We start from the raw sequence: 21,820 nt of genomic DNA, 5'->3' as shown, positions 1-21,820 counted from the left end.
TTGTTTGACTTTGTGAAGAAAAATATTAGAGAAATGAGTTAATGAAAAGTGAAACAACTCACTTTTATATATTCGTTTTATAATAGAATATCAGTGTAGTAAGTTAGGTGAATAGCGGTTCCCTCACTTAAAATTTTTTAAAAAAAGTAAATGCAACTTTAAATTATAGACATATCAAAATGGAACATTATTTCAAAAACGGAGGGAGTATACTTCTTATATAGAACAATGGCCATGTATTAATGAACAAAGTTAAGTTGCCCACCAGAGTATTGCCACACTCAATATGATAGTAGAAAATAAAATGCAGAAATTTAAAAACTAATGTAAAAAATAAAAAAGACTGGAAAACTGTAAAGACGTACTCGAATACTTTCTTTAAATTTGGTTGATTTACATTATAGAATCTTCTCAACAGGAGGAATGGATTGGTAAATGGAGAAGAAAAAATAGGTGATACGTTTCCTTAGAATCTCGAGGGAGAAAAAGGAAGTAAAAAAGGTTCAATAAGTGAGATATATATACTATAAATCAATAATCACAGAATATATATCTTATCTTACATCAATAGGAAACATGCATTCAAACTTTATAATGTCCAGTACATGTCTCAAAAAGCAAACCGCATCTCATATAGTATTTTTGTATCATTTCATCAATGAAAACTATCATACTTCTTCGATATCACGTTTATTACTTGTCGTCCACTAAATTTAAATTACTATCCGTCTGTCTTTTACTATGTGTCTCACTTTGATCCGGTATAAGTTTATTGATAAGGCTAATTTCATGCATTGGTTATGTAGTGAAAAACATCACATTTCTGCTGGATCTAACAAGTTTTGTTAAGCCAGGTGTGTGTGTAGCGCTAGATCCAGGAGATGCTGGAGGAGGATATCTAGCGAGGAGCAGGAACGGAATCACGAGGAAAAGCTAGAGGAAGGAAGCCAAAAGCTGAGGGCAATCAAGTCAATCAATACCTCGCTGGGCCCCACCTCGAAGCTTATAAATAAAGGAGTGCGCAACAAGAATGGCAGATCGGTTACACTCCACACACAGTCACGCTCTCAGCACACACACTAGGGATATGGGAAATTTGGGGTGGTTTTCGTTTTCAGGAGTCTCGTATCAGTGCATCACCGTCCCTTGAGGGCGAAGAAACAATTGTTCTTTTAAAATTTCTGTTTGGTACTCAGTTCAGTCTCGAACTTCACGTTTGGAAGTCGAGCTTGTTGTTTTGTTGCTGAATCAGTTTATCCGTTCTGTTTACGTTTGATTTGCCTTGATGAAGTTGGATTTCGTGTTGATTATTATGACGCTTGCTATTTTGGTTTGTTTATTTGAGATGTTCTCTTGAATTTGTTGCTGAATATTTTAGGAGATTCGAGAATCGTGGTATTGAAGTTGTGTTCGGTTGGATTTTTGTTCGGATGCTTGGATCCGGAGTGGATTTAGCATCCGAAGTGTGGATCTGAACAGGGGAGGTGAAATTTGTGCATGAGATTATGGGGATTTTGTTCTGCTTGGTTTGCTTCGTCTAGTAGTGTGATTTCCGTCGTTGTTTCGTTTACCGTTAAAATTATGTTTCCAATCTACATCTGAGTTTGTTTTTCTCGATCTCTGCATTTATTTGTGTTCGTTGAAGAAGATGAAGTCATTTTCAGTTGCTGCTTTAGTTAGTTAGGCTGCAGATTCGATTCTGTCCGTACTTACCTTTTTTAGAGTTTGGTCCCCACTTGTTTTAATCTCCTTGGTCTAGAGATGTTCGTAGAAGTCCCAGATCTAGTAGTTGATTTGATTTAGTTCTTATACATAATTCATTTTTTGCCTAGATCTAGCAGTTAGCATAGCATACTTTATTTCCAAATTCACTTAGTTAAATTCCTCAACCCAAAATATGCGTGGCAGCAGCCAACCCAAAAATAGTTTCCAATTCTCTACGCATGTATTTTACGAGTCCATCTCTGTGGGATCGATCCCTACTTCCCTGTGCTAGTTTAGTATCTGTGGTTGAGGGTTTTGAAGGTTTGCTTGCGTACCAACGACCAGACTTCCAGTCTTGTGAGTCTCTAGACCTTGTGATCTAGTTGATTTACTGGATCTAGGAAGTGTGTAATTAGAAATTGATAGGATACAGCAAGCAAGAAAATCAACTCTTCAAATGGCGCCGTTGCCGGGGATGGATGGCGTAGTTTGTTTATGTGTTTAGAGATTTGGTGTAAATAGTTTTAATCTTTTGAATTTCGCTTTTGGCAGTTTATGAGCAAGGGCTCAAGGTCAGGAATCTGGAGCAACCCATCTTGGTCAAGGAACGTGCAGTTGAAGTGGCAAGTTAAGGAATCAACATCCGCCATAACTACCAGATCGGGGTTGTCAACTGTAGATCCATTTCCGTTTGAATCAGGGAGTGAAGAAGAGTGGAATTCATCGGGGAAAGAGGATTCACGGTCGTCGTCAGAAACTGAGCATTCGGAAAGGGAGGAAGAGGAGTCTGTAATGGCAAACTTAGTGGACCTAGACCCAGAGATTGGTTCGCTAACTGCACATCTCGACGGAGAGCCAGCTCATGCCATAGTGTCAAATCAACGTCAGCGGTCTATTGAGATCAAGACGAATGTGCTGGGCGTTTTACCTACATTCTCTGGACGGAGGAATGAGTGTCCTTATGAGTTTTTGAACGAGTTTAGTAAGCTATGTAGCATCCAGAAAAGGCCTAACGAAACTACCGAGGAGGACTATCGCCTGCGAGCGATTCCATTTGCATTGAAAGGAGAGGCAAACACTTGGTTGCTGAGGCTTCCACCTGACTCGATCACCACATGGAGGGATTTCAAATTGGAGTTCCTGGACTATTTCTTTCCGTCCAATAAGACAAACGCTTTGAAAAAAGAAATTCAAGAGTGTAAGCAGGACTACGATGAATCTTTAAGCCAATATTGGTCTCGGTTTAAAGGCCTGCTTGACGCTTGCCCAAATCACAGGATGACGGAGGCTGAAACATTTTATCTATTCTACGAAGGGGCAAATCCTGAGTCCAAGGACTTAATGAATTCCTCGAGCGGGGGGAATTTCACCAAGAATAAGGCAAGCGAGGCACGCGAGATTCTGGGAAGATTAATCGACGCGAAGAAGGCGTATGACTACCCGCGTGCTATCATGAGGAGAAGCTCCGCGAACACAGTTAAGGAACGAGAAGGAGAAGAGGTTAGAGACAGAATAGATCGACTGGAGAAGGCACTGCTAAATGCCATTGAAAAGAAAAATACCCCTGGGTCGACTGATAAGGAAAAAAACCCAGGTCAAGAGGAACATCAGCTTCAATTTTACAATAATCCCTCACTCGATGGAGATTTCCAAGCTCAAGTGAATGCAATGGGGAATTGGAATCAAAGTAATCAAAATACCAACTGGAACCAGTGGAAGATTAAGGAGGCACCATGGAGGGACAATCCTTGTTTCAGATGGGCTGAAGGGAACCAACAACCACAGTCACAACACCCAGGTCCAGCGGAGAACCAGCAGACATGGCCCAGCCGGAATCAGGAAGGACCACAGCATAATTCTAACTGGGCAGGGAAGCAGCAAGAGGGGCTGAACAACTGGAATTTCCGTAACCAAGGGGATCAGCATAACTGGAACAACAGGAACCAGAGCAACCAAGGGAATTCTTATGTGCCACCGCATCAGAGGAACAATTCAGGAAACAATCAAAATTTCCAACAGAGTCACCCAGGTCCAGCAACCCAGTACAACAATAATCAAGGAGGTCAGGGAAATTTTCGCCAGAACCAGGTGGTTGGAACCAATCAAAATCAAGGATTTAATCCCAGTTCAATTCAAGGTTTCCGACCACAGCGGAATCTTGATGACATGGTGCATGACCTGGTAAATTTCCAACAACACATGCAGAATAACATGCAGGCTAATAATGACGTGGTGCACAAAATTCAAGATGCCCAGCAGGAGCAGAAGTCTGCCATGGACATGTTGGCAAAGCAGATGTCCCAGTTGGCCACGTCGCTGAACGAAATGCGGGGAAATGAAGGGAAATTGCCTGCCACTGTCAAACCACCAGACCGAGCAAATATTAGTCAAATTACCTTGAGATCGGGGAAAGGCTATGAAGGACCGAAGCAAGTGATAAACGAGGAGACACCCTCACAGATGAACGGAGAAAAGGGGAATCAGAAGTCTCGAGGAGATGATCCTGGACTCAGAGAAATTCCTATACAGGATGACCTCCAGGAGGGAGATTTAAGGGGATCTATGCCTCGACTAAGTGACCCATTTTTCCTTGATCCAGAACCTGAGTTGGAACTTAAAGAGGGAAGCAGGGAGACAGGTGCAGCCCCAGCAGGGAGTTCCACGAATGCAGTAAAGCGACCCAAACCATTCCCATATCGAGGAGAAGCCAAGAAAAAGAAAGATGATACTGAGGACCTTGTGGAAATATTTAGTAAGCTGGAGATTAACCTACCCTTTTTGCAGGCTCTGAAAATACCCACCTTCAGCAAGTTCATCAAGGAATTCATAGCAGGAAAAAACAAACCTGATGGGAAGATTGTTATAGGAGAAAATGTATCCGCCGTGATACAAAAGAGGAGGATGCCGTCAAAGTGTACAGATCCAGGTATGTTCACTCTTCCTATTTCTATAGGTGATATTAAAATTGAGCATGCCATGTGTGATCTAGGTGCTTCGATAAATGTCCTACCGCTGTCAATATATAAAAAATTGGTGGGAGTCAGTTTGGTCGATACTAAAGTAGTGATTCAGTTGGCCGATAGAACATGCATATCGCCTGAGGGAGTATTGGAAAATGTCATAGTCAGAGTGCATGATTTCCTATACCCAGCTGATTTTCATGTGATAAAAATGAGGGGTAATGAATCTGCTGAGTCTAGTGGGGTGTTACTGGGGAGACCTTTTCTTCGCACCGCGAAGACTGTTATTGATGTGTTTGATGGAACCATATGCTTGGACTATCATGGGGAGAAATACACCTTCAACATTGAAGAAGCTATGAAAAAACCGCTTGATGTTGAAAACTTGCATGTTGTAGATGTAATTAACCCCCTAGTCCAAGAATATCTTGAGACTGAACTAATGCAGGAACAGTTTGACAATTCGGAGCTGAGCCAGACTGTAGAAAAGGAGGTGACAGGATGGTGTGAAACTCTTTTCACACGGGACTTGACAGATGATCAGATCAATGAAGCGATCATGGCATTCTGCCACCAGCCACTATCATTCCAATCAGCCAGATCTGTTCAGGAGAAGAGCCCAGACGAGGGAGCGAATCTAGAGGAAATGGCGCCAAGAAGTAAGGCGGAGAACCCTTTACCTCAGGAAGCCATCACACCGAAGAAGGAGTTGAAAACTTTGCCTGAAAATTTAAAGTATGCATACCTGGAGGAAGGAGAAACTTGTCCAGTGATAATTAACAGCCGCTTGACTGAAGACCAAGAGAGTGCGCTGCTGGAAGTAATAAGGAGGAACAAGAAGGCCATAGGGTGGACACTTTCTGACCTAGTTGGAATTAGCCCTGATCTTTGCATGCACCACATCAGACTAGAGGAAGGGGCAAAGGCTCGGCGTGATCCACAAAGGAAACTGAATCCAAACATGAGGGAGGAAGTGCTCAAGGAAGTTCTGAAACTACTGTCCCTTGGAATCATATACTCTATTCCAGATAGCGAGTGGGTCAGTCCGGTTCACATGGTACCGAAGAAATCTGGAATACAAGTGGTGAAGAATGACAAGAACGAGTTGGTGCCTACTCGACTGGTCACTGGATGGAGGATGTGCATCGACTATAGGAAACTAAATGAAGCCACCAAAAAGGATCATTTTCCTTTACCATTCATTGACCAGATGCTAGAGAGGCTGGCTGGCAAACAGTATTTCTGTTTCCTCGACGGATATAGCGGTTATTTCCAGATTTTCGTGAACCCAGAGGACCAGGAAAAGACCACATTTACATGCCCTTTTGGAACTTATGCCTACCGAAGGATGCCATTTGGTCTATGTAATGCACCAGGGACATTCCAACGTTGTATGATGAGTATTTTTTCGGATCTACTAGAGGTGTGCATCGAGATATTCATGGATGATTTCACTGTATATGGAGGCTCATTTGACACTTGTTTAGCCAGCCTTGACCTAGTGCTGCAAAGATGTCAAGAGAAACATCTAGTTCTGAATTTTGAAAAATGTCACTTCATGGTAACTGAGGGGATTGTTTTAGGTCATGTGGTCTCTGAAAGAGGAATACAAGTGGACAAGGCAAAGGTGGAAGTGATTGCAAAGCTACCTTACCCTACAAATCAAAAGGAAGTTAGAGGATTCCTCGGTCACGCAGGGTTTTATCGAAGGTTTATCAAGGACTTTGCAAAAATTGCGCAACCACTCACTCATTTGCTGCACAACGATGTGGAGTTCGAGTTTGATGAGGGATGCAAGAGGGCATTTCAATTGCTCAAGGAGAGACTAGTGTCCGCACCAATTATCAGGGCACCGGACTGGAATCACCCTTTTGAGATAATGTGCGACGCGAGCGATTTCGCTGTGGGAGCCGTCCTAGGGCAGAAGATAGATGGGAAAAACTACGTAATTTTCTATGCGTCCAAGACACTAAATCAAGCTCAGAAGAATTACGATACTACGGAGAAGGAAATGTTGGCTGTCGTCTACTCGTTCGAAAAATTCCGCCCTTATCTTCTTGGGTCAAAGGTTATTGTTTTCACTGATCATGCAGCAATAAAGTACTTGCTAGCTAAGAAAGAATCAAAGCCAAGGCTAATTCGATGGGTCCTACTTCTACAGGAGTTTGATTGGGAAGTAAGAGACAAAAGAGGAACAGAGAATCGAGTGGCTGACCACTTGAGTAGAATTCATCAAGGAGATACGGACGAGGCTATTCCCGATGTTTTTCCCGAAGAGCATTTGTACTATATGGACGAACCACCTAGACCGATAAGCTGGGAATCTGTCTTAGTTTTAACCGGTCCAGGAGAATCTGATCGAGGAAAGCGCGTACGTAACGCAGAACCATGGTACGCAGACCTGGCAAATTACTTGGTCACGGGAGAGGTGCCAAGTTCAGAGGAAGCCTCCCGGGCCCAGAAGATGAAGCTTAAAAGCGAAGCCAAATATTACTTCTGGGATGATCCTTATCTTTGGAAGATGTGTGCAGATCAGATAATTCGACGTTGCATTCCTGAATGGGAACAAAGAGATGTACTCCATCATTGTCACTCCTTGGCGTGTGGAGGGCATTTCGGACCAAGGAGAACCGCAAGGAAAGTTCTAGACAGTGGATTCTACTGGCCTACATTGAACAAGGATGCCTTTGAATACTGTCAATGCTGCGAAAGGTGTCAACAGACAGGGGGAATCTCGAGACGAGATGAGATGCCCCAAGTGCCCATAGTGATCTGCGAAATTTTCGATGTTTGGGGGATGGATTTTATGGGCCCATTTCCGTCGTCGTACGGAAATGCTTACATATTGGTCGCTGTAGACTACGTTTCCAAATGGATAGAGGCGAAGGCTACGCCCACTTGTGAGTCTAAAGAGGTGGCCAAGTTTCTGAAGTCAAACATTTTCAGCAGATATGGAGTTCCTAGAGCGATTATCTCAGATCAAGGAACACACTTCTGCAACCGCACTATAGAAGCGCTCATGAGGAAATACGGCGTGCATCATAGATTGTCTACACCATATCACCCCCAATCGAATGGGCAAGCTGAAGTCTCTAATAGGGAGATAAAGAGTATTTTGGAAAAATCAGTTAACACCACAAGGAAGGATTGGAGTAAACGCCTTGACGATGCTTTGTGGGCGTATAGAACTGCTTACAAGACACCAATCGGGATGTCACCTTATAGGTTGGTGTTTGGGAAAATGTGTCACTTACCCGTGGAAGTGGAGCACAAGGCATATTGGGCCATTAAGAAGATGAATATGAAGTCTGTGGCATGTGAAGAAGAAAGGAAGCTGCAATTACAGGAGCCGGAGGAAGCTGAGGAGGCCATGCCAAGTGAAGAGGTGGAAGAGCTTAGGAAGGAGGTGCAGGACATGAAAAAGGAAATGCAACTGATGAAAAAGGAGATGATGAAGGAACTCAATGGGAGTCGGGAAGAAGTAAAAGTTCTGAGCAGCAACGTAGCAGATTTGGCCACGAAATGTGCCAAACAAAGTGAAAGAGTGGCGGAAGCTGTGGAGATATCTACGCGGATGTTGAAATGGCTGCATCAGACGCTTCCCTTGACCCAGTCGAAGTCGACTCCTGGGTCAAGTGGCGAGGCACAGAAGATCATCCACAGCAGTCCCTCGATCAAGCCATTCCAGCAGTTGACCACCCCGACTATTCCCGAGAAAGTTCCAAATCCACCGAGGACGAAAATGCTAATGAGGAAACCAGGACTCGATCAAGCTGCAGAAGGAAAGGAAGAGCTGGAGCAACCAGCGAAGAAGAAAGTGAAAACAAACCGCCCCAGTGTTCCACCACCGTCTGGCTCTCGCGGGAGCCAGCCCCAGAAATGAGCAATTTCCCCAGACCAAGTAAATTTTAGTTTTTGTGTTTTTTTTTCTGTGTTTTATTTCCATGCGTTGCTGTGTTTTATGCTATCTTCTCCCACTTAGCCCAATGCTTGGTCTAAGTGTGAGAAGTTCTATGTTTTCTGTTGGTTTATTCTTCTCCCACTTAGCCCGTTGCTCGGTCTAAGTGTGAGAAGTGAAATTGTTGTTTAATTCTGCATTGAATTCTCTGTTTTCCCCCCTTCACGACGATGGCTTGAGGACAAGCTTGAGTGAAGTGGGAGGGGGAGAGGAATCAATGCAGTGTTATTATGCTTTGAGGAGTTGTAGGTCTAGGATTGTATCGCATGAACTAGTGGATATAATACGGCAGATTCCCTTAGGGAGAGTAATTGAAAATAGGAGGTATTCCAACTTAGAAGCCTGATTCTTTAGTAAGCCGAACCAATCTGAATGAAGCAAGAACGATAGTAAATGCCTTTACTTGCCTAGTTGTGAAGCCCTACTCTAGAGGTGAGTTATAAGCCTGTGATAACACTTAGAGCTAACACATGTCAAAAGTCTGCCACTGAATGCTGAAGGAAAAGAGAAAAGAAAAAAATAATAAAAAAAAGGGGGAAAGGAGAAAATATATAATCATAAAATCTGGAGGTATAAGCTGGACGAAGTCCAGAGGAGGAAATAAAAAGAGAGAAAAAAATCAAGGAGGTATAAGCTGGACGAAGTCCAGGAAATCAAGGAGGTATAAGCTGGACGAAGTCCAGGAAATCAAGGAGGTATAAGCTGGACGAAGTCCAGAAAGAAAAAAAAAAAAAAAAGAAAAAAAGGGGGATAGTGACGGAGGATAGAAGGAGGAATTCTCATAACCCGAGGTTTCAGTGGTTTGGCAATAACTTAAGAGAGAATCGGTCCTAACATCCCTGGTAAGGAATGAGCGATCGAGTGAATCTAACAATTGGGGAAGTAACAGGCTATCTTGACGAGCTGACAGGTTGGCTAGGTAGAGGGGAGAAAAAGGCCTATTTGGAGGAGTGCAGCCTGTTGGATTGACCTTAATCTTGTGGGGACGGTTGTCTAAAAGTTGAAACCAGTTCATGCATATGTGTTTATATGTTTTCATCCTATGTGATTATGTACTCTTTGTTTTAGTGTCTAGCTTTGCCTCAGTTGTGTCTAGGTGTAGGAGTTTTGTCTAGAGTCTGTAGAGTCGGTCAAGGGGATAACCATGCTTGAAATTCGCCTTATTCTTCTTTTCTTCTTGTCTTTATACTTGAGGACAAGTATGGTTTAAGTGTGAGCAGTTTGATAAGGCTAATTTCATGCATTGGTTATGTAGTGAAAAACATCACATTTCTGCTGGATCTAACAAGTTTTGTTAAGCCAGGTGTGTGTGTAGCGCTAGATCCAGGAGATGCTGGAGGAGGATATCTAGCGAGGAGCAGGAACGGAATCACGAGGAAAAGCTAGAGGAAGGAAGCCAAAAGCTGAGGGCAATCAAGTCAATCAATACCTCGCTGGGCCCCACCTCGAAGCTTATAAATAAAGGAGTGCGCAACAAGAATGGCAGATCGGTTACACTCCACACACAGTCACGCTCTCAGCACACACACTAGGGATATGGGAAATTTGGGGTGGTTTTCGTTTTCAGGAGTCTCGTATCAGTGCATCACCGTCCCTTGAGGGCGAAGAAACAATTGTTCTTTTAAAATTTCTGTTTGGTACTCAGTTCAGTCTCGAACTTCACGTTTGGAAGTCGAGCTTGTTGTTTTGTTGCTGAATCAGTTTATCCGTTCTGTTTACGTTTGATTTGCCTTGATGAAGTTGGATTTCGTGTTGATTATTATGACGCTTGCTATTTTGGTTTGTTTATTTGAGATGTTCTCTTGAATTTGTTGCTGAATATTTTAGGAGATTCGAGAATCGTGGTATTGAAGTTGTGTTCGGTTGGATTTTTGTTCGGATGCTTGGATCCGGAGTGGATTTAGCATCCGAAGTGTGGATCTGAACAGGGGAGGTGAAATTTGTGCATGAGATTATGGGGATTTTGTTCTGCTTGGTTTGCTTCGTCTAGTAGTGTGATTTCCGTCGTTGTTTCGTTTACCGTTAAAATTATGTTTCCAATCTACATCTGAGTTTGTTTTTCTCGATCTCTGCATTTATTTGTGTTCGTTGAAGAAGATGAAGTCATTTTCAGTTGCTGCTTTAGTTAGTTAGGCTGCAGATTCGATTCTGTCCGTACTTACCTTTTTCAGAGTTTGGTCCCCACTTGTTTTAATCTCCTTGGTCTAGAGATGTTCGTAGAAGTCCCAGATCTAGTAGTTGATTTGATTTAGTTCTTATACATAATTCATTTTTTGCCTAGATCTAGCAGTTAGCATAGCATACTTTATTTCCAAATTCACTTAGTTAAATTCCTCAACCCAAAATATGCGTGGCAGCAGCCAACCCAAAAATAGTTTCCAATTCTCTACGCATGTATTTTACGAGTCCATCTCTGTGGGATCGATCCCTACTTCCCTGTGCTAGTTTAGTATCTGTGGTTGAGGGTTTTGAAGGTTTGCTTGCGTACCAACGACCAGACTTCCAGTCTTGTGAGTCTCTAGACCTTGTGATCTAGTTGATTTACTGGATCTAGGAAGTGTGTAATTAGAAATTGATAGGATACAGCAAGCAAGAAAATCAACTCTTCATTTATCAATACTAAAAGTAAAATGAGTGAAAAATTAGAAAAGTCGATTCACTTTAATTCTTATTTTTACAATATTAATTTTATAATAATATGTAGCGTGAGTGTAATGAGAAATTTTAAAATAGAAAAGTTGGACATGGGACACATGCAGTAAGTTTTTCATTATTTACAATTAGGATTCCTAATTAATTTTCAGTTTTTTTTTTTTTTTTTTTTTCTTCGGTGAAAAATAGTGAAATCAGAGAGTAGAATTAACACAGGCATTTTTCAATAGAAAATATTTCGTTATATACCCATTAATATTATTTCAACAAAGAATATATCCTGAAAATGAAGTTGTTCTTATCCATTCATTCACTTGATACCACAATAGTACAATACTGTATATGCATCTGATAGATTTTGATGTCATGCAAATTAGGAGTGAGAGATAGTTCAGTTTTGTGTTTCTTTTTATAGACAAATTAATACTACTTCTATTTACTAGTATCAAACAATATATATGAAGAATTATTGCTGGAACTGGAATGATTCAGTGGAATGGATGTTGTTAACAGCATAGTTTAATGATGAACCAACATCATTTTTTTGTTGTTAAAAGATGATATAGAATGGCATATTTCCAGATGTGGTGCAATCAATGTTTCGAAAGTCGGGCAAAAATAAAATGACAAATTTTGTAAAATATACCTCCTCTATCCCATGACAGGAGTCAGTCTTATTATGAACACAGGTTTTAAGAAATATAAATAATAGTAGTAGGTTAGAAAAGTTAGTGGAATATGAGACCCATTTTATATAGGAGTATTAATTTTATAATAAAATGCGAGTGAAGTGAGTTAGTGGATTGCGAGACCTACTTACCATTTATGGTAAAAATGAAGTGAAACTCTTATTGTGGGATGAGCCAAAATGACAAACTATGACTCTTATTATGGGACGGAGCTAGTATGTATGATTTAGATGATATTTATTTTCAAAACCAATAAATTACTGAACCGAAGGTTTCAACCATAAAAACATACTAACAATTACTCCTTCTGTCTCTAGTTTGTCCCATTTTTCTATTTTAGTCCGTCCCACATAGTTTGTCCCATTCACTTTTTACAATTTTTAACAGTGGACCCCATATTTCACTAATTCATTCTTACTAACATTTTATTACTATAAACTATTAATATATAAAAATAGGAACCACATTCTACTAACTTTTTCAACTCACTTTTCATTACATTTTTTAAAATCTGTATTCACTACTTAGTCAAAATGAGACAAACTATCTGGGATGGAAGGAGGAGGGAATACTTACTTGATTTGTTTTTTGCCACATCTATCGTCGACTGTTCTGTAACTTGATACGTTATTCTACTTAAACAATGACTTTTCTATCTAGTTAATGATTAAAGAATCATTTGACGAGCTTTCAAAATTAGATTAAACCAAACAATATTTAACTTTTCAAAATATTCTTCAATTAATTAAAATTTAATTGATTAGTTAGGAGATTAATCTGATGTGGACCATTTAGTCTCCAAATTAAAGGAAGAGCTAGTGAACTTACCTTTCAACTGAAAAAAATATCTATAAGCAAAAGCCATCAAAACTTCAAATTCACTTCGCGTCCATATATATATATATATATATATATATGAACATTGGTGATTTCATTAAGCATTCATATCATAACTAGTAGTAGTACCTGATAAACTGCTACTATATCAAATACTTATGACAATGTGTTTTTCACTCATATTCCGATTCGTTCATGCATATTGGTAATTTAATTATATTAGTGTCTTCAAATGAGTATTCAGATTAACTGTTAGTTATATACTCCTTCCGTCCACGAATAGGAGTCCCGTTTTTTCATTTTAGTTCGTCTGCGAATAAGAGTCACGGTTCACTTTTACTATAAATGGTAATAAGGTCCCACAATCCACTAACTCATTTCATTTACATTTTATTTAAAACTAATATATATACAAGTGAGACCCTTATTCCACTAACTTTTTTCCACCCACTTTTCATAACATTTCTTAAAACCCGTGCCGCCCATAAATAGAACTCCTAATGACGGATGGAGGGAGAATACTTGTAATTAATTAATTTAATTAGTTATTTTATTCTTTAAGAGCGATTTATGTTAAGATGAGATATTATTTGGCATCTTAAATTCTTTATTATTTCGATATTTTTAATAGAAGATCTAGCAATTGCATTCTTGATAGTCATATCTAGTCGAGAATCACGTTGTTTAGATGGAATCACTGTTGCATATGAGATATCACAAAGTTCAAAATAAAGTATTTATTATTCTTACTTTTTTAGTGCATGCCAGAGATATTTTTATCCAACAGGGTTTTTCTAAAGTACAACAAGAACATAATCTCAAGTACTAATATGTAATATCTAACTAAATTTATTACTATAAGAAAGAATCATCTTTAAAGTATTTGGTGATCTCACACAGTTTCGAGAGGATAAATAAAAGTGACCCAGTATGAGTAGATAATGATGAAAGTAATTTCTAGAACACTATTTTTATGATTTCGAAAGTATGGAACTTCTTCTATAACAAAGTATACCTTTGATGAGAAGAGAAAAATAAAATTTAATTTAAATAAGCTGTCCACATCTGGATTTTCGTTCACTTTCTCGAAAAAAAATCAAACACGTCGTGGTTGTTTATAGACGAAATTTACATAGATGGATTTGATTTTCATAATTATAGAGATTGTTTGTTAATTGATTAATCTTAACTGAGCATAAAGTACATTCATTATTCAAGACATGATACGAGTGAAAAACCGAAAATCATATAATTAAATGTACGTATTTTTCCATAAAAAATCATTTTCCTAGAATTTATTCCCATATCTAATAAGAAATAGAAGCAGGTCGATTCGACAAATAATTGGACCGTGCAACTTTTAGATAAGATAATCATTAACAATTGTTTAAAAGGGTTATCCTCCTATAAGTTCATTAATTATCTGTCTAATTACAAGTGGCTGGCTACTTTTGATATTTTTTTAGTATGTGTTTAAGTAAAAGTTTGTTTTATTTGCGTGCAAGATGCTAATTAATATTCTTTAATCTATATTGATATCCACTCTAGCCACGTTTCATCAAGTAACTCAATATAGACCATGCTGATCTTATCCAAGTCTCATTATCACGTTTCAGAAACACTAGGAAATGATCCATTAATTTAACATATATGAACGGCCTCGTATAATAATTATATCATACAAAGCTAGCATAGTCTTTAATTGAACATAATAATAATAAAAAAAATCCTCGCATACACTTCAATTATCAAAAAATACTACTATATTCTTGTAAATTTCTGTAAATTATACTTCCTCATCTCTCTTTATGTATCGTAGTTTTGCATTTTTGGCATGTCCTTTATCAACTGTTTCACTTCACTTTTACCATCACTATAAAAACTTATCTTTTACAAAATTGCGACACTATTAATGCGTTGGAAAAATTTAAAATTTAACAACAATTTATGATGCAAAAGAAATTAGCATTCCTAAATTAAGGACTAATTAACTTAATCTTTTATTCTTTTAAGACACTTCCATTTGCATCATCTAATTTTAGAAACACAATTAAACGTTCTTAATTTTATTAAAAAAAGTCCTTGACGACTTTTTTTGGTATAGTGTACTTATGATAATGGACCCACATTCCACTAACTCAATTTCACTCACATTTTATTATATATATTTATTAAAATTCGTGTTGAGTCAAATTGAGACACATACTAAAAGACGGAGGAAGTAGTAGAAAAAATATATTAAAAATGTACTACTAAGTCTCATCGAAAAATAAATTCCGCGTCCGTCCCTGAGTATGACAGGTATTGAAAAGCAACATCATGCAACATCCTCATGCAGTGATGCATATAAATACCCAACAAAATATCATTTGCTCCCCACAAAACATATCCATATCCATATTTTTCCACTTCTTCAGATTCATCAAATAAATCACAATTAAGGCGATGGATTCCAACCGTGGCAAGCGGCGGAGCTTTTCCAAATCGAAGCTAATCAAGTCGCTCTACCGCGCCGCGAAGCCTTCTACCGCCGCCAATTCTTCGCCGGCTCCATACGAATTCGGTGTCGCAAATCCGGCCCCTTCTCCAGCCGTCGGCTTCATCATCGTCAACCAGGAACAGGCTTTTCCACAGCCGGCGCCTAAAGTCTCGTTCGTCGTGGAGGCGAGAAATCGCGGCCGGACTGAGAATTTCTATGCCGCTGCGGCCGACGAAGGCGTCGACGCGAAGGCGGCCAAGTATATATCCACCGTGCAGGAGAGATTCCGGCTTGAACGTGTTAATTCGGAGCGCAAGAATTACCAAGATATTCTTGTCTAATCAAAATCGAGTATAGTATTTTTTGTTTTGTTTGAGACAATTTTATCTATGTGGCTGTGTTTATTACTTTATGTTATTCTGTTTTACCTAGCAAATTTTACAAAAATGCTACGTTTTTTAGTGTTTTACATAAAAATATGTCCCATGTTGTAATTTACTCCTATAAACAATCTTAATTAGCGTGACGTGATTAAAGAATAGAATCATGAATTATTTATCAATTCCGTCCATCGGTGCCAGCTGCGGGGATACTGCCGTCCGCCAATGCAGCCCGTCCGTGCCAGCGGTACGACACTCTCTTAAATAAGAGCACGTCCGTGCCGCTGAGTAACCATACATGGCAGCTCCTGATTAGCCAACAGCATAGCCGTTGACAAATTGATTTTTTTATTTTTTTAAAAAAATTTTGAAATTAATTCAAAAAAATGTTTTTCAATAAAAAAAAATATTTTCCAACTTTCCAATAAATTATAACCGTTTTATACACATTTTTAATTTATTATTCAATTTTTTTCCCCCAAAATTCACATTTTCATCTATAAATACCCTCACTTCAACACAAAAAAATTCCCATAACATTACACAATTCTCATCTATTCTATCATCTAAATTCTCTCATCTATTTTCTCATCAATTCACATCTATTCTCTCATCTTTTTTCTCATATTCTCTCATCTAAATTCCCACCACACTACACAATGTCCGGCTCCGGCGATCACCCCTCCGGCTCCCGCGGTTGGAACCAAGAATGGTTCGGCTCCGAGCCATTCTCTAGTCCGGAAATACAATTTTCGGCCCCTCTTCAAACTCAAGGTTCTCAAGTTCCGGGTGGCTACCGACCTTACCCGGTAGACGACCAAGATGCCCCCGGGTTCGGGTGGGCACCCGAACCCGGATTGGGAGGGAGCGGTAGCTCTGCTCGTACTCATACTTCTACTCCTACTCCTACTCCTCCTACTCGTGGTACCCGCACCCCGTACACTCCGGATGAGATGATCCAGATGTTCAAAGCCTACTTGGCAGTCTCCGAAGACGGGGATGTTGGCACAAACCAAACCGGGGAAACGTATTGGTGGCGCATCACTCGTCTTTACAATGAAACCTAGCCGGGGGGAACCATCTATTGCAATGATAGTATGGTGCGCAATTGCATCTTCAGAGCCAACGAGGCAATCGGTAAGTTCCAGGGGTATTACCAACAGGAAGAGCGGGCAGCGAGGGGCGACAAGAGCGAGGTCGACATCATCAGTGCTGCCTTGGCGACCTACCAAAGCTTGGAGTTGAAACCGTTCAAGTACCTCAGTTGTTGGCAGGAGGGGCGCCAACATCCGAAGTATAGGGATGGCGTAGTAGCATCCTCCTCCAGCTTCTCTAGCAAACGGTCGAGGTCGGTAGCCCTATCTGACGACGCCTCCGATGATGTGGCTACCCAGCTTGCCGAAACTAACTTGGGTAGCCTCGACGCTGGCCCGAGCAGTTCCCGCCGGCTGCAAGGAAGGAAGAAGGCGACGGCCAACCGCCGTCACGCCCCGACTCCATCCGCCCCCGCTCCCGCTCCTGCTCCCTTTGTGCCACCTCAACCCTCGATCAATTCGTTGTGGGCCCTCTTGGGTCAACTCAATACGACCGATACGTCTAACATGGCTCCCGACCAACTTGCAACACATGTGGCAATGATACAGGGTCTCAAGAGAACATTGGGATAGATGACTAGTCTTCCACGGGGGTATTTTTTAGTCTTAATTATGTAATTTTTAATTTGTAGGATTTTAATTATGTATTTTTTTTTATTTTCTAGGATTTTAATTATGTATTTTTATTTTTTAGGATTTTAATTATGTAATTTTTATTTTTTAATTTATTTTTATAATGTAGAAATGTTTTTAGTAATTGAAGTATTTAAATTGAATAATAGAATGGTGGGACCCTTGAGCTTGTCCTTAGGGAAGAGCACAGATGTGAGTGTTGTGCTCTTGCCTAAGGATAAAGAGTAAAAGTGGATCCAGACCCACTTCTAAGAGCACGGATGAGGATGCTCTAACATTATTATGGTAGCTGAGTATTGTTCCACTAAGCCTCTTGCCTTCATAATCAATTAATTTACCTTGACGAATTTATGATATATAGTTCATTGGATAAAGGCAATTCATGACAAACTAATTCTCAAAGCAGGTATAACTAGCAAGCATGGAGGAGGGAGAATCCAACTAGCCTCCATTATAAGTTGGCTGGTTCGAATCACAACATAAATAATCATGAAATGCAATTCAAGATAAACACCATTTGTAGCTATAAAATTACGTGATACAATATAACAAGAATAGAGTCTACTATTATTATGGATTGATATTCACAAACCTTATTTCGGACGATGCATTGACCGAACCTCTTCAGGGAGGGTGTCCAGATATGGACAATTGTGGATTTCTAATTTCCTAAGAGATAGTAGTGCACCTTTTCCAATTTGTAGATTCCTCAGATTCAATAAATTTTCGATGCATAAGACTTTAAGAACTTCCAACCCAGATTCACGAATACCCATTTGTTGACCTGTGTATGCATTCCGCAATTTGAGGTCGTATAACCCACGTAGCTTCCCTAGTAGTGGCATGGGATCTTCATCAAGACAACTATTAGCCAACGTCAAGGAAGACATCTGGGGAGGGAAACTCTTTGGCAACCTATCAAGGCGTCCATCCAATTTGACTGTTCTGAGATTCTCTATAATACCAAGCTCATCCAAACAAGGCATGCTTCTAAAACTGTGCCCTCTTAAGGTTAGGTGGCGAAAATATTTTAAGTTGGACAATAACCCAAAGAGCTTGCTTACATCTGTGTTTCCATCCAAGTCATGTACACCCAATTTCTGCAGCGGAAAAGACGTTTTCAAGCCTAAGAGCTCATCATCATCAATTGAGACTGAGGTTAACGTCAGCAGCTCCTGTAGCACATCTATCTTGAAAGGCTTCTTGGAAATAACATCAGACATGTAGACGTGGCGAAGGCTACCCAATTCCCATATAATATCTGGTACCTGCACCATAAAGTTTTGAGCTATGTCAAGAACCTCAAGCTTTTTCAAGCGCCCCACCGATTTTGGGAGCTCTTTTATGTAATTATTTCTCAATCCCAAGTATCTTAGTTCCATCAATCTGCCGATCGTTTCAGGTAAAATCTTCAACCCAAAATCTTCAAAGTCAAGTATCTTAAGTTTTTTAAAGCCTTTCCAATAAGATCGACTAGCATCTAAATAACCACCTCCATGGAAGAATAGAGAAACAAGATATTTATCATGATTCGTTGAGTAGGTGAAATTGTCTCTGCTACAAATGATCACACGATGGCGTGGATTTCTGCTGAGTCGAGAACTTCCAAGGATCTCAAAACGTATTCCCTCCTCTGCCTTTTTAATGGATAGTCTGTGTAGCACGGGATTCATGCGATACCGTGTGCTCTTGTCGTTGACTTCATCAATAACAGATTCATCAACTAAACCATATAAATATGAATCACTATTATAAATTCCTCGGCCTTCCACTTTCCAAATCTGCGACAACTTATTCGCCCTCAAAGTTGTATTTTCCTTAAACAAGGCCATATACATGAAACATGGCAGCAATTCTGGGTCTAATTTTTGATAATACGGTTCCAATAACTCCAATGTTGAACCTAAATCAACAGATGCAAGAAGTTGTTCCCATTCACTCCCAATAGAGGCTTTCTTTTGAGCTAGCTGATTTGCAACCTCTTTAATAGCTAATGGCAGACCGCCACATTTTCTCAACATTTGTTTTCCTTGGTACTCCAACTCCTTAGGGAATTTCTGCTCACTCCTCAATTTATTCCCACCGTTTATTGTTTCATAAAACAATTGCCAGCTCATATTAAAATCCAAAGGTTCCATCTTATGAACAATACAGTTGATTTTTACAGAGTCATGCGTCATGTGACTAGTGAACACCAATTTACTTTCGCCACATCCTTACATGAGAACAAACACAAAAGAAATAATTAGAAGACAACTTTTAACTAGTAGAACACTACTAATTAATGTATGTAATTTATTAATATTTAAATAGTTTTTAAACCTTTTTAGAGACTTGAAATTTAAAAACAAAATTTCATATTTAGAAAAATTGTCAAATAAATCATGAAGTTTAAGAATAAAATTTATTAATTTGTTTGGCAATTTGGTTCATTTATACTAGCGCAATATTCATTTATTTATGTTGAAATCTAAGTTACCGTACCAAGATTTATAATATGAATCGGACACATGACCATCATAAGCATTAACAAGTATATACGTACCTTGTGATTCAATAGCTGACAAAAGAGATTCTAAGTATATTTCTTTGGGCAGGTCGTCAAGAACTATCAAATATGGCAATCCTTGCAGGCGCTGGCGAAGCATATCTAGGAGGCTTTGGTTGTCCATTTCTTCCAATGTATGAAGATTTTCACCATCTACTACTACATGCAGAAGTAGTTTGATGACTATCTCTTTAATTGTTAAGACATTAGAAACACACACCCAAGCACGATACTGGAATCGCTTAATGACGACTGCATGGTTGTATATTTCTCTAGCCAGAGTCGTCTTTCCGATACCAGACATGCCTTTGATAACAACCACTGAAGGTTGTTCGTCCGAATAAAAAATCATCGTGCGGATCACCATTTCTATGTCTTTATCCAAGCCGACCACGACATGATCTTCATCAACACTTTCTGAGTTGGGCTCTATTTCCGGCCCATCAACTCCCAGTTTAAGCATCCGCATTTTGATCTCTCCAATCCAACTTTCGATATAATTCATCCAGAAATAGGTGTTTTCTATGTCAAGTACCACATCAAGTGCCTTGTGAGCCATGTGGACCAAATCAGATACCAAAAAGCTGAGCCTTCTTCCTTCTACAAATTTCGTATCTTTCATTATATCCAGAATCTCTCTCATGTCTTTAGTTGCCCATTCCACAAGCTCTGGTTCTTCCACACAATATTTTTCAAGCATTTGTATCAACGATAAAATTACTGCCTCCGCCATGTTTTTGCTTGCTTAATTAGAAAACTGCCCTCGTAGCTGAAAAATAACAATGACCAATATATAAGTTTGATAAATTACTATTACAGAAAAAATTAATGTATTTTGAAATTTAAATTGAAATTCATAATCACGTTGACAAACACGGATTTTGCATGTTTTTAAGAGTTAGATTTGACTTGTTTTAAATGTCAATCAAGCAAATTATGTTATTAAATTGCATATGTTATACATTTGGTATTTTTAACATGTTTGTTGATAAATGATAGAAAAAGATAGAAAAAAAGGTGCAAAAAGGCCAAGGTGCAGCAGCCTCTGTTCGAGCCCATTCTGCCATCAAGTTTGGAGTCCAATCAGTGATTAATTCATATCATTCTCTTCCACTTTGAAAGAGCTTCGTGTGGATACCTTGAACGTCTCAATCGGAGTTCAGTGGAGAAAGATATGAATATTCTATGAACATTGCGCAGTGCAGTCAAAGCTGGCGGAAATTAGGCGGAAATTCAAGGAATGGAGAAATTATTGCCCAAATCCCTCCTTTTAATTGCAGGATTCGAAAATATTATATTTTCAATTAATTGGAAGATACTTTTTACCATTCTAAATTTTTTTCTAGCTTATAAATACCCATAACCTAAATTATAATCTTTGTCTCAGAGCCTCCAATCCTTTTCCCTCTACACCTTCTTCCATTCCATATTCCACACCTAATTCATCCATCTTCCATTGGAGCGGAGCTCTGCAGATCCAGGCAAGAGAAGACTGAAAATTGAAGATTCAATCATGTCTAGTACTTTTATTGATTTTATTACATGTCTATGAGTAGTTAAATATCTTTTGTATGGTTTTTGGTGAAGACTATTCTGAACATGTTTTGATTTATTGAATTAAATTTTTTCCTAGCTCTTGTGAATTTTTTGCTTGTACTTATGCTTTTATTGTTCTTTTGCCTGGCCAACTTTAGAACTATATCCGTTTAACTAGATTAATCGAGAGATAGCTAGTTTTACGTGGTAAAAGGAACGAGTACAACACATAGGTTTATCTGCACTCGAGAGAGGGGACCCTTTGTGAGGGCTTGAGTCTTACGAACTTAAGTGACATACTTGGATTTTGCTTGGTTTTAGAGATTAATCTTGCATGTTTTTGATCACAT

At 39.3% G+C, this 21,820-nt stretch overlaps 1 protein-coding gene across 1 annotated transcript; it reads right to left on the bottom strand.

Moving 5' to 3' along the window:
* Positions 1–17,962: 17,962 nt before the first annotated feature.
* On the bottom strand, positions 17,963–20,695 carry LOC125198300 (disease resistance RPP8-like protein 3). The gene is made up of 2 exons (XM_089066072.1): positions 19,932–20,695; positions 17,963–19,601 (listed from the first exon to the last, which is right to left on the bottom strand). The coding sequence occupies exons 1-2, from the start codon at positions 20,665–20,667 to the stop codon at positions 17,980–17,982; spliced, it is 2,358 nt and encodes a 785-aa protein (XP_088922198.1). The 5' UTR covers positions 20,668–20,695; the 3' UTR covers positions 17,963–17,979.
* Between the last annotated feature and the right edge of the window lie 1,125 nt (positions 20,696–21,820).

The sequence above is a fragment of the Salvia hispanica genome, chromosome 2, assembly GCF_029641045.1.
Source record: "Salvia hispanica isolate PSC_SH4W2 chromosome 2, Shi_PSC_v1, whole genome shotgun sequence".
NCBI classification, from domain to species: Eukaryota; Viridiplantae; Streptophyta; class Magnoliopsida; order Lamiales; family Lamiaceae; genus Salvia; species Salvia hispanica.
This window is presented reverse-complemented; position numbering and strand designations above follow the sequence as displayed.